General features: G+C 46.4%; 1 protein-coding gene across 3 annotated transcripts in view; it reads right to left on the bottom strand.

Annotated features, from left to right (window-relative positions):
* The window catches only part of MYO5B (myosin VB), a 296,838-nt gene that overhangs the window by 71,425 nt on the left and 212,020 nt on the right, over positions 1-13,393 (bottom strand). For all 3 annotated transcript variants that reach the window (XM_081881337.1, XM_081881338.1, XM_081881339.1), the window contains exons 18-20: positions 8,453-8,567; positions 5,774-5,985; positions 2,467-2,623 (exon numbers count right to left, since the gene is read on the bottom strand). In XM_081881337.1, the coding sequence (XP_081737463.1) occupies positions 2,467-2,623; positions 5,774-5,985; positions 8,453-8,567 (484 nt within the window). The remainder of the gene's footprint in view (positions 1-2,466; positions 2,624-5,773; positions 5,986-8,452; positions 8,568-13,393) is intronic.

Below are 13,393 nucleotides of genomic sequence, written 5' to 3'. Positions count from 1 at the left end.
TCCACAGTGGCAATGGGAACAGTACCACATCCAAACATTCTTCCTCCTTCTCAATGCTTCATACTATTTTCTAGACAGATCAAAACTGCTTCTTAATGTTGCCATCCATGCACCCAAGTGCATAATATAAGACCATATAATATTATGGCACTCTCACAAGACGGAGTGATGACAACTAACTTGGATGCCTTGAGAGGAGAAAAAAGGCGAGAGAAAAAATAACGGAGAAAGGGGTCTCTCAAACAGCTACTTGCCATGATAGCTAAATGGAACGACCAGATATAGAGGCAAACAGAAGCAGACTAGATGAATCCAGGTCTGATCCAGCAAAGCAATTCTGTAAAAATCAAATGCACGTGATACTGCTTCCCACTTGACATTTGTGCTGGGTTTATGAATGCAAAAAGCACAAAGTTCATGCAACTTGAGGCAGATTTTGAATGGTGCATGCACATTTAAAAATGAAGGCATTCTGTGAGTCCAAAACAGGTTTAAAAAGTAGATTTGGAAATTACTCTACCCAGGTGAGTGACTGGGTGATCGCAGAGCAGCTGCTTTTTTTCTTTTGTGGGACCCAGAAAAAGGGGCTTCTGAATTGTCTGCCAAATTGAAGGGGAAGGCAGACTTAAGGTCACAGCTCCTGTTCTCCATGAATGAACCTACGCATCCCCTTTGCCACAAGTAGGCAGCTGCCCCTGTGGAAGAAGCACTGGCCACCACAAGGAGAGAGATCATTAGGACCAGCCGTAAAAGTGACTTCACCAAGCAGATGCGTTTTGAAGTGTAATTCCAATACCTGTTCTGTCAGGTAAATTCTCCACTGAGTGGCTGATACGGATGACATTTCCAGATTTCCACTTTGCCATGGGGCACCTCTCTGTGAGAACAGCTTCATTAAACTAGCAGTCTCGGAGAGGCTGCAGAAGAATTGCTTCTGCCTGGGCAGCTTGAGCCGTGAAATAAGAGCAGCTAGTGCTTTTGGACTCTGAAAATGGACAAGCTTCCATGTCAGAAAAGAAAGAACAAACTCCTTTTGTTCTTCTGGGAAGAGTGACCCAAAGATAGGAGTTCAAGTCTGCAGGTGATGGGAAAGATCAGGAGAGGTGCTGCCTGCCAGAGTAGACAATACTGGAGTAGATGGGCAAAAAGTTTGACCTGGCAATAAGGCAGCTCCCTGTGTAATTTCCCTTGCGCAGTCTGCTCCAAACTATTTGCTGTGTTTCCACACTGTTTTGTGAATTGAATGTCACTGCCAATATTTTACGGATGGGAAGCTGAGATAAGTGACACAGTGTAGCTTTGGTCAAATTGTTAAGACCACAACTAATTTGGGACTCAAAAGGTGTATTCACCTAAGAAGTCCTGTTATTGGAAGCTCAGAGCAAGGATTTCCGTTTGTGCAAAGGGGCTTCCTTCATGCTCCTCCACACCCCCAAAATTGGCTCTGGGTGGCTGGAAGAACCCTAGAACAGCGTTTGGGGGAGGAGTGGGGAGGGGTCATTCCATCTTGCAAGCAGAAATCCTTGCCCTGATGGAAAAAATCAGCTTAGCAAGGTGCTGAATGCCTCATAAATACAGGCAACTCGGATCAAATCACAAGTAGATAACACTGGTCTTCAATAAAGTCAACACTGCAATCCTGCCCACAGACAAAGTTCACTTCCAAATGACCTCTTTATACAGCATTCGTCCTGGTTTCTTTGCAGGGAGATTAGATGATGTTGGCTGGTTAATGAGCATTCATTCCAATTTGTTTGTGGGGAGGTTAGATGACCCTGCGTCAAAGCAAGTGTTATCCCAAATCTTCCTGTGCATTTCCCCCATCAATTTCCTTATCGCAAATAAGTCCCATCTTCTTGGGAAGACCTCCCAACCAACCATAATTGTGCAACCTGAATTTGTCAGCAACCATCTGGAAGTGTTAAATGACAATCAAGTCAGTGAGTGATCAGCGGCAAAGCTGCATGCAGGGCTGGAGACAAAAGAGTTTAGGACAGTTCTCATTTTTTAAAAAGTCGTGTTGGTGGTTCGGTAGCACTGTTCATGCCTTCCAAACCAACAGTCTTCTGCTGCAGGAGATCTCTGCAGGCTTCTAGTGTGGTTCAGTCTAAATTAGGGGGAAGGCCAAGTGTCATGGGTACCTATGGCTAGTAACAACACCAACATGCATCTCCCCAAACCCTGAGCACAAGGCGGCGGCTACAAGCTGAGCTTTCATAAATTCCTTGACCTGAGAATGAACTGGACCATCAAGCTTCTAATCTGCTGCTATGTACAACTGTAACACAAAATTAGAAGCTGGGTTCGTGGGTGGGAGAAAGGTGCTGTGGCTGTTTTCAGAAGGCCATGACTGTCTCCAACCAAATACAAAGTGCAAAGACAAGTGCCAGGCAGAACGTTCATAGGTCAAGTTGGAAGTTTCCTGTATACTGACGGGAAACGTATTTTCAAAAAGAAGAAGCCTACCTTTCGATAGGTCTTTCTGACAAACATTCCTCGGGTGAAGGCTTGGATTGTGACGGCAGCCCTGTGGATTGCTTGGTACGCCCGGCGGATCCTCAACATCCGATATTGTTTCTGTAAAACAATGGCTGCTCTCGTCTTCCTAAGACGGTCAGCCAGTCTGTAAAAGTGCAAGAATTAAAAGGTTTAACAACAACAACAACAACAACAACAACAACAACAACAACAACAAGTGAGACCTGTAACCAAATTTTGCAATGTGTCCTCCCTCACTAGTAGTAATACCGTATTTTTTGCACCATAGCACTCACTTTTTTCCTCCTAGAAAGAGAGGGGAAATGTCTGTGCGTGTTATGGAGGGAATGCCTACGGGTGGCATGCCTACGGATTTTCCTCTTCTAAAAACTACGTGCGTGTTATGGTCGGGTGCGTGTTATAGAGCGAAAAATACGGTAGTTCCTGTCCAGGGTCACAGCCAGTCATGCCCTGATCCAGGCTGCTCCATTGTATTCCCTCTCATTTTCTTTTCCAACTGACACTCAATGTTATTTGGCTGCTAAGTATGCTCAGTTCTCAATTAGGGTTTCCTGGGAGTATCTGAAGTCGGAACTTCCACCAAGTGTGGTGGAAGTGGCTAACGTTCTCTGCCATGAAAACAAACGCCCCCCAAATGCAGCAAATAAGTGCCGAAACCACCCTTTGGAATGTCTCTTAGTCTTCACCCCAAGACTTATCGTGTTCCGGTTGTGCAAAACACATTGTTTCTCATTTGCATCCGTCTTAATTTATTAGAAACACATGATTAAGCTGGGGGTGCCGGTGGAGTGAGATGGGGTGATGCTGCAGTCCCTTCCTTTGTTAACTTAGGCTGTTGCTCCTGGATAGCCATGAGAGTCAAATCACATTATCAGCAAATTCAAGTTGCACAATTCAAGTGGGTTTCGCAGCACTTGGGTGATATGGAAAGTGCATTGGGAAGTGTGGGGAAACAAATTCTCCCCATCAGGGGTGGAGGAAGGGGTGTGTGGTAGGTGTGGGCCGCCGTGGGTGTCACACCCCACTGAGGCAGCACTCACTGCGAGGCCTTTAGTGCGCCCGGGCCACGCGTCTCTCCTAGGAAAGACGCAGTGGCTTGGGCGTGCGCAGTCTCCGCTCTGCCCAAATAGTCCACCTGCTGCCTGTGCCCCAGCAGTGGTGTGGCTGAGTGGGAGGAGGCAGGCAGACTCCAGAGGCCCCGCAGTGTGCGCCGTCCCTATGGGCAATGCGCCCTGCCCCGGGCACGCCACCCCAGGCACCCAAGCAGCTTCCTCTGCCACTGCTGCCCATACCCTTTCACTTGTGCTTTCTAAATTCTTCACTGGTTGTAAGCTCCACTGAAGACATTGGTGGTGTGTAGAAGGTGGCTGCTGGGTAGCCCTTTTATGGCTACCACATGGGACAAATGTATTGTCTGCCCAACAGACAATCCGGCCCTCCCTGGCAACTTTTATTAAACTTTGCTACGGTGTCCGAAAAGTTGTCAATGCTCTTCCAGGATTGAAATAAAATGTAGCACATAAACAGACTCCGTTTCTCTTAGCTTTTCACATCCCGACCTTAAATTTTAAAGCCCTAAAAGACATCCTCATCGCGGCTAGCTGCTCCAGTCCCCCAGCACCAAAAGCAAGTGTAGTGCAGCGTAACTACTGGTTACGAGAAATCCAGCACAACGGCAGCAAATTGATTTGACATTTAAAGCAATGTGCACTGGTTTGGCAACAACTAGGAGCAGGACTGCAAGCGGTTCCTACATGGTTCTTAATTTGGGATGCAGTTAGTATCCTCATGTAGTACTGCAGATCAGAGTATTGGCTTGTGGACAGCTCGTTATTACACCTCTTTCAATAAATATTTATAAAACCTCAAGTTTTTCGAGATGGTTAAGTGTGCTTCATTGGATTTTATTATTTGTTCTTTGCTCGGAGCGATTAAAAAAAAAAAAAGAACTTGTGAAAGTGGCGGTGGCTGATCCAATTTCCTATTGCGTTTGATTCCTGCAGGGCTCCCTGTTCTTATCATATGGCAGAAACCAAGTCCATCACACAAGGACAATGCAGGTGCCAGCATGAGTGAAAAAGACTTTCGCCCACTGCAAGAGAGGAATCATTTGTTGTATATTCCCAAATAATATATAGTCTTCAAGGTTTGCTCCAAAGGGAAAGGGACACAAAACATTAGAGCAAATTATTTAAAACAATACTTGCTTGGCAAGGACATGGTTCCCCCATCGTTCAGCCCGGACACTGAGGTCCAGCTCCTGGTTCCCCCATCGTTCAGCCCGGACACTGAGGTCCAGCTCCGAGGGCCTTCTGGTGGCTCCCTCACTGCGAGAAGTGAGGTTACAGGGAACCAGGCAGAGGGCCTTCTCGGTAGTGGCGCCCGCCCTGTGGAACGCCCTCCCAGCAGATGTCAAGGAAATAAACAACTATTGGACTTTTAGAAGACATCTGAAGGCAGCCCTATTTAGGGAAGTTTTTAATGTTTAATGCTGTGTTGTGTTTTTAATATTTGGTAGGGAACCGCCCAGAGTGGCTGGGGAAACCCAGCCAGATGGGCGGGGTATAAATAATGGGTGGGGCATAAATAATAAATTATTATTATTATTATTAGGGGGTGGGGAGAGCCATGCCGTATATTTAAAGGGCATTCAATGTACATTTGAAGCACATGACTTCCTCTAATAATATTAATCTGTGGCTTTCTGCACCAAAGTGTCTCAAAGCAACTTACAAGAAAGTAGTAGAAATAACAAGGAACATTAGCTGGGGAGGCTACTGATACCACGTTCATTGCTGTGTGAAGCATGGTTGCACCATTATCACCCTGGCCAGAAGTTTGATACCTGGAAGCTTCAAGGAAACCAGACTTTTCAATGGTAGCACTTCCATCGATGAAACACCTTCATGTAAGAGACACACTCTCTCTAGACAGACGAGTGCCAACAACGTTATGTGTTTTTGTATTGTAAACTGCCCTGTGGTCTTTGGATGAAGGGCAGTACAGACATATAATGAATAAATAAACAATTCCCACCATCCCTGACCATTCGTTGTGCTGGCTTGGGCTGATGGAAACTGCTGTTGGGCTCTATCAGGAGGTCACTATATTTGTCACACACCCCCAAGATTCAGTACATGGCAGCTTTGCAAGTTCATATGCACTGGGTTGCAACATATAAAGCTGAAGTTCCTAGACTTCAAAGTTATCAGCATCAGCGACCAATTCGTATCTCTTACACTGCCCTCACAAGAACGTGTGCTTTATTGCTTACCTGCGTGCCAGGTGTCCTCTGGTATACCTCTGGATTTTAAGTGCTGCCTTTTTCATCTTCTGATATTTCGCTCTCTGCAGCCAGCCTCGCACCGTCTTCTGTATCATGATGGTAGCGGCACGGAACTTATCCGCCCGTAGCTTCTCCAGGTACGCCACCTGGCCCGCCCGGAAAAAGATCTTGGTCCTCCCAAACTGGAACTTGTCAGGATCCTTTTCAAAAGCATAAAGGGAAACTGGGTTAAGGGAAACAGCCGTTTAGTTTTCCCCATCAGCGTGCAAGACAGCCTGTATCACATTTTGCAGCTAGGTGAAATTAGGCGTAAGCTTCACATCTGTGCAGATGGCAGGTATCCCAAAATGAGACAACTGACCCGTTTCCTCTCAGGCGGGTCAGAGTGTGAGGAACAGTGAGCATAAGAAAAGCTAGGGGCACATTTGCACACCAAACATATACCCAGTTCTCTGTTTTTCAGGTTACACATGAAGTTTCAAAAATGTTATGATGTGCGACTTGCAGCTTATTTACTGCTGTCTTGGGTGCTGGTGGTACAACTAATTTCGGAATCAGAAACATCTGGACGGGTTGCAGGCCAGCTGCGGATCCTTAATTGACACTGCCAGTTAAAAAGAACCTCAAATAGCAAGGGACCCAAAGGACCCTTTTGTCTGAGACCTTGGACAGCAGCTGCCAGTCAATGCAGAAGAGGAGAAGAACACCGGAAGCTGCCTTATAATGAGTCACACCATTGATCCATCTACCGTATTTTTCACTCTATAGGACACACCGGACCATAGGACGGGGAGAACAGGGAAAAACATTTTTTTTTCTTGTTCTCCCCCTCTAAAACAAGGTGTGTTCAAGGTGCATTCACCCAAAGCCTCTGGAGTGCAGCGGGAACTCCCGCTGCGCTCTGGAGGCTTCAGGCGGCTACCATCCCCAAGCTAGAACAGCGAGACCGGCTTCTGGCTTGGGAACAGCCTTTCTAGCCTCTGCAGGGCAGCGTCGTGAAGGCACCCTGTTGCCCTGCAGAGGCTTTGCACACAGCCATCCCCAAGCTAGAACAGTGAGACGGAGCCCTCCGTCTCGCTGTTCTGGCTTGGGAACAGCCTTTCTAGCCTCTGCAGGGCAGCGTCGTGAAGGCACCCTGTTGCCCTGCAGAGGCTTTGTGCACAGCCATCCCCAAGCTAGAACAGTGAGACGGAGCCCTCCGTCTCGCTGTTCTGGCTTGGGAACAGCCTTTCTAGCCTCTGCAGGGCAGCGTCGTGAAGGCACCTCGTTGCCCTGCAGAGGCTTTGCGCGCAGCCATCCCCAAGCTAGAACAGCGAGACGGAGCGCTCCGCAGTGTTCCATCTCCCTGTTCTGGCTTTGGGCTTAGCTGTGGAGCCTGCATTTGCTCTATAGGACGCACACACATTTCCCCTTAATTTTTGGAGGGGGAAAAGTGCGTCCTATAGAGCGAAAAATACAGTAGCTCTACACTGACTGGCAGCAGCTCTCCAGACTTTTAGATAAGAGTTTCTCTCTGTCCTACTGGGAAGACACCAGGGATTGAACCTGAGACCTTCTGCATGTAAAGCGGATGCTCTGCACCTGAGCCACAGCCGTTCCTGGGCTTTGACACCCTTTTATCAACGTTCATACACTCAGATTCAGGATTACATAAGCAACAGAGAGGAATGGAGCCTTGTGACATTGCAAGTCAGAATCCAACAAAAGAAAGGAGCGGTCGCTGGAGTTACTTCATACATTACTATTTAGCTTTGCCAGGAACCTTTATGGAGGGTCAATTTAGCCAGACCCCGTTGGAAGAAATGGCAGCCTTTTGATGAATCCCCAGGAAACTCTATTGTGCACATTATAATGGTATGAGGAAGGATTTGATCCTTCCCCTTGTAAAGTCTTTACCTGGCAGACTCAAAGGTGTTGTGCAAGAAATATGTATGGCTGGAGAGGGCAAATATATAACTAGAAGGGCGGCCCTGTTTAAAAGTTTGGTAATCAAGAAAAGAGCTCAGGCGATCTCAGAATAAGTTTGGGGCGGATGTCAAATTTTCCATATTTTGTTATGCTTATTCATCTCTGAGCAGTAACACAAGAATGGGAAAGGATTTGAAAACTTTCTGCTGCAGGCAAAGTCACTGTGGTCTCCTGAACTCCTTAATTGTAGATTAGGATCTACAATGCAAACTTTGTGGGGTTATACCAGTTCTACTATCATGGCTTCCCCAAAGAATCTGGGTTGGAGTTCCCAGGTGTGTTGCTGAGAATTCTCTGTTAAGACAGCCCTAAGCTCTCTCCCTGCAGCTGAACTCCAATTCCCAGCATTCACCCACAAGAACAGCAGTCAAACCAGCTGAAGACATGATGCTCAATTTGGCTCTAATAAAGTGAGATTAAAAGGAGGCCCCGGAATGGGCAAAAGACTGGTAAAGTAATCTTAAGAATCTGAATGTACAAAAAGGGTCCTTTTTAGACTGAGGGCAAAACAACGCCCATGGCCATATATCATTTACTTCATTCAATCCTTCTGACAGAGTTTTATTCTGCTAGAATCTCCAAGGTCTCCCAGGTCACGGCAACACCTGGCCAGCTGCGCAGCAGAGGAGGAAGCGAACCTGGGAGCTCAAGTACCAAGGCAACATGTGGAGATGTGGAAAGACTCTTAACCCTGCTCACCTTAATTAGGCTTTCCAGCAGCATCTTGCAAATCACTTTCCTGTCTTCCTTTTTTGAGGTGTCCTTCTTTTTCATAAGAATTCGATACCTATTGAAGAAGTCATGGTAGGTCCACCTGAGAAGGAAGCAGAAGAGGCTTCAGAATAGCTTGTTTAAGCTGAAAGCTATGAGGAAAAGCTAGATGGAAGTCCTTATAGGAAGTCATAATCGCTCCTTCAAATATTCGCAAGAAGCAGAAATGGTGCAGCTGTCCAAATCAGAAGTCTTTGTGAATGCAGAAGGAACCTAAGAATACATTTCCGCCAATAACAGAGGCACACAAAAGATCTAGGCAAAACTCCCAAGTTCGAAGCAGAACAGAGTCTAGGGTTAAAACAAAATAAAAAAATTCCTTCCAGTAGCACCTTAAAGACCAACTGAGTTAGTTCTAGGTATGAGCTTTCGTGTGCATGCACACTTCTTCAGATACACAGATAGGTAGCCGTGTTGGTCTGCCATGGTCAAAACAAAATAAAAAAATTCCTTCCAGTAGCACCTTAAAGACCAACTGAGTTAGTTCTAGGTATGAGCTTTCGTGTGCATGCACACTTCTTCAGATACACAGCATATATGTGTATCTGAAGAAGTGTGCATGCACACGAAAGCTCATACCTAGAACTAACTCAGTTGGTCTTTAAGGTGCTACTGGAAGGAATTTTTTTATTTTGTTTTGACCATGGCAGACCAACACGGCTACCTATCTGTAACAGAGTCTAGGGTTGTTCACATAAGAAAAACAATAGTACTGGGGGCTGAAAAGCCAGTAATCCATTGTTCATCGCATTGCACACTCATTCTCCATCACTCTTCCATTAGTGCCAGATTCTTCCAGGCTCTGCCTACAGCCTGTTAAGATTACACCCTGGCTTCAAACCCATCAGATTGAGTTAAGTTCTATCCTGGCTCAATACACTCACCTGTCAAATTTCATGCTTGGTTCCAGCCTCTGGGCTTGCTCGGTACTTTTTTGAGATCAAAAGTCAGCTCCTCTAACCCAAGCCTCAGCCCTGCTAATTACAGAAATTAAGGCTCTTTGTTTTCATGATGAAAGGCAGCCGATGTGTTCTTTCTTGCTACTGCATGCACAGTCAGGGGCACAGTGAATTGCCAATTTATTCAGCCATTAAATGCAAAATGCAAACAATTGGTGTGGGATGCACTGGACTTAATTCTTCGACTACTGTGACTTTCCAAGCTCCCATACACTTAAATCAGGACAACCCAGCTTCCTGATCGTCTCCCTGCTGAGAGAGGAGAACACAGGCCTTTTCCAACCAACACTTCTGCAAAAGGCTCTGCGGCCTTTGCAAAACCTTTGGCTACCAATTAAACCTTTGGGTAGAGATTTGGAGGCAGCAATGAGCTACAAGCACACCATGGCAAAGCTCTAATTCAAAGAGGCAGAGCACTATATCTTGCCTCTCGGAAGAGGCATTTCCTGCCATCATATTTAGATTTAGAGCCCACAGAACGGATTCTGAAATTGGCTCACTGTCTGCCAAGTTTCAGCCCATTGCAAATTAAAAGTACTGAGTTATGGACCCCTCAAAACAGGCCTTTTAAATAGAATTGCTAGGAGAGTCCAGGGCTGCCAACTGCTGCCATAATTAAATGCATGCGAGTGTCAAAAAGGAAAAGGGAAGGGAAGAGTGAACCGCAAAATTCCGAAGGACTGTCGAAATGCCAGTAACTCTGCAAAAAGCAAGAGCCTGCCTCCAATAACCTTCAAAAATCGAAGGTGGGCTTCAGGCACAATGACTCTCCCCTTCTTTCCTGCAGTGTTTGGCTGCTTCCGCAGAGGTCCTGGCAGAACAATGGCTCACAAAAACCCCTTTTCAGGTTGAAGCAGGCTCGCTTGTGACAGGATGGAACCAGGTTGGTCCTCTCCATCTCAATGTTTAGGGTCCTGATTGGGTAAACGGGTGTCTACCTGCCCCAGTATGTCCAACTGCAGCAGCTTTACAGGGTAGTCCACAAGTAGGCAATCTGGTGCTCTCCTGATGTTGATGGACTCCAACTCCCACCATCCCTGACTGTTCTCCATGCTATCTGGGGCTGATAGGAATTGGAGTCCAACTGCATCTGGAAGGCATGACACTGACTACTCTGGGCTAGTTCATTTTCCAAGCTAAGTCACAGAGCTCTGTGAGCAGACTTGCACCAACCCCCACAATGTCTGCAGTTGTTGTTTTTTAAAAATCTATGCACTGTAAGCCAGTTCACATATTTTTCGTCACGCTAAGGTGTGACGGAATGTTGGGAACCGGCTCTTACATATTACTGTGGCAGAGTCGGCACAGAACACATCAAACTTTTTACAATGTCTAAGACTCTTGCAATGTCCAAGCCTAAAAAAATTTGCCCCTCTATATAAAGATAAATAAAGCTTGGTAATCTATGGACCCTGTTTTCCTAGAAGGGACCACAAGGCAGCGTAAGGCACATTATGAAAAAATCAGTCTGCAGAGAGGGGTGCCAGTGGAAAACATTTCAATTATGTATGTGCAATGTCTGTAAAAGTTTAGCAGCTGTGATTTTTATACCAAACTGGTACAAGGCTGCAGCATCCGACAGACAGCTCAGATGAACAGAAGAGGCATGAGTGAGAAGTCTGGAACATTCATGTGACAATCCCAAACGCTCCTGGCTAGATGAGGTTATATATATTGGATGAGGTGAGCTTGGAACCAGTAAAGGCAGGTGAGCCATCATGGATATTTGTGATAATATGTTTAGAGAAAGGCTAGGGGGAAAAACACTATTTTATAGGCTATAAAAAGCTGAGATTTATCAACAACACCAGCTATTTGCACAGCCAACTAGTGCACTTAAAAAAAATATGTGTTGGAAATACGGGGGGGGGGGGAGGAGTTTTTTATGCATTTCTGTGGCACAGAGGCCAAAAGGTTTCCAAACTCTCGATGGCATGGCATTCCAAACTTTGCACCGAAAAAGTTGAATTCTGCAACCTGCGTAATTTTGCAAATGTGCAGAATTTCTCGCAATTTATTCTGCCAATTTTTTACTACTTTACATCGCCAGCTGAGGACAATGGGCAAGACGGTATGACAAGGAGCTAAAGCCTTCCACACAATGCCAAATATCTAATTCAGCTACTTCTAGCGTTCCCGAGTTTTCAAGCACTCAATATACACAGCCCTGGAAAGATGCAAGAGGCAAGCATCGATAAACAGTAAATTTGCGAAGCAATTCCCAACTTGTTTCAGCCGTCTTCATCAGGGGAATTTATTTGGCCATTAGCTAGACACAAAGCTGCAGATCTTCTAGCTAGAATAGACCCAGAGGCACGAGAGCTACGTGCCTAGCTAACAAAGGTTTAAAACTCCCCCACCCCTCGCTGAAGCCAAACTATGTAGGCAATTGGTTACTGAATTATAGCTTCGCATAATGGGCCTGGTTTATTGCATCTTTCTCATGATTGGTTCTGTCTCTGCGTCACATGTTGTTGTGCAAATTACTACTCGAAGTGTCTGTCTATATCCTAGTTCCCTTCCCCATTCAGTCACACATATGTGCACTGATAAGCACAGGCCATGGCTACTCCTGTACTGGGGAAAATGATGGCGTTAACTGGCCCAGTCAAAGGAACGGGGACACAGCTCAGTCACAGGGCATAAGAATTGCATGCAGAAGGTCCCAGGTGCCTTCACACGGCCTCTTGCCTTTCAGACACTTGCAGCTTCCTTGGGAAGGACTGATGCTCAGTGGCAGGACACCTGCTTTGCATGTAGAAGTACCCAGGTTCAATCCTTGGCCATCTGCTGCTAGAAGGATTGAATAGCAGGAGATGGGAAAGACCACTATTTGAGACCTTGGAGAGTCGCAGCAAATCAGACAAAAAGTTTGACCAGGTATGAATCATGTTCCTATTGCAGCTGGTGCAGAACGATGGGAGGAGATGTTCAGCGGCATGTAGGACGTCGTTGCTAAAACATTTGCATGAGCTGCCCATATATGCTACTGAGTCTTGTTCAAGGTGCTTGTGTTGGGCAATTAGGGTTCTGGATTCCTTAAGGACTGCTGGAGCCTTTATCTCCCAGATCATCTGCAGGAGGGATATTAGTTGACCCCCATATTACAGAGGCCCAACTAGCCTCAGCTAGAATTTAGTGGGCATTTAGTGTCACTGGTCCCATTCTTTGGAACACTGTTCCAGCAGAGATTTGGCAGGTATTCTTGCTTTTGACTGTCAGGCATCTCTTGAATGCATTTTAATGCCGGCAGAGCTTTGCCGCTGTTTAAACGGGTTAGCCAGTCACTTTAATGGTTGTTTTCATTGTTTTAAATGGTGTTTTATGTTGTATAGTTGTACATTGCCCCGATCTTTGGCGGTATGGAAATCTTGGCAAGGGGTGGGTGGGTGAGGGGGCAGGAGGGCAATGCAAATAGGAGCAAGAGTTCACCCCAGTTACTGGTCGCAGCATTCAGTCTTCCCTCTTAATTGCTACGTGCTGGATTTTGTGCCCCCTACCCTAGGTAAAGGTAAAGGTAAAGGGACCCCTAACCATTAGGTCCAGTCGTGGCCGACTCTGGGGTTGCGGCGCTCATCTCGCTTTACTGGCAGAGGGAGCCGGCGTACAGCTTCCAGGTCATGTGGCCAGCATGACTAAGCTGCTTCTGGTGAACCAGAGCAGTGCACGGAAATGCCGTTTACCTTCCCGCTGGAGTGGTACCTATTTATCTACTTGCACTTTGATGTGCTTTCGAACTGCTAGGTTGGCAGGAGCAGGGACCGAGCAATGGGAGCTCACCCTGTCTCGGGGATTCGAACCGCCGACCTTCTGATCGGCAAGTCCTAGGCTCTGTGGTTTAACCCACAGTGCCACCCGCGTCCCTTGCCCCCAACCCTAGTTCCTTCAATTTATTCCATTTCAAGGAGGA

This window comes from Podarcis erhardii (assembly GCF_964252035.2).
Source record: "Podarcis erhardii genome assembly, chromosome: 11".
Taxonomy (NCBI): Eukaryota; Metazoa; Chordata; class Lepidosauria; order Squamata; family Lacertidae; genus Podarcis; species Podarcis erhardii.
Note: the sequence above shows the minus strand (reverse complement) of the source record. Positions and strands in the feature narration are given on the sequence as shown.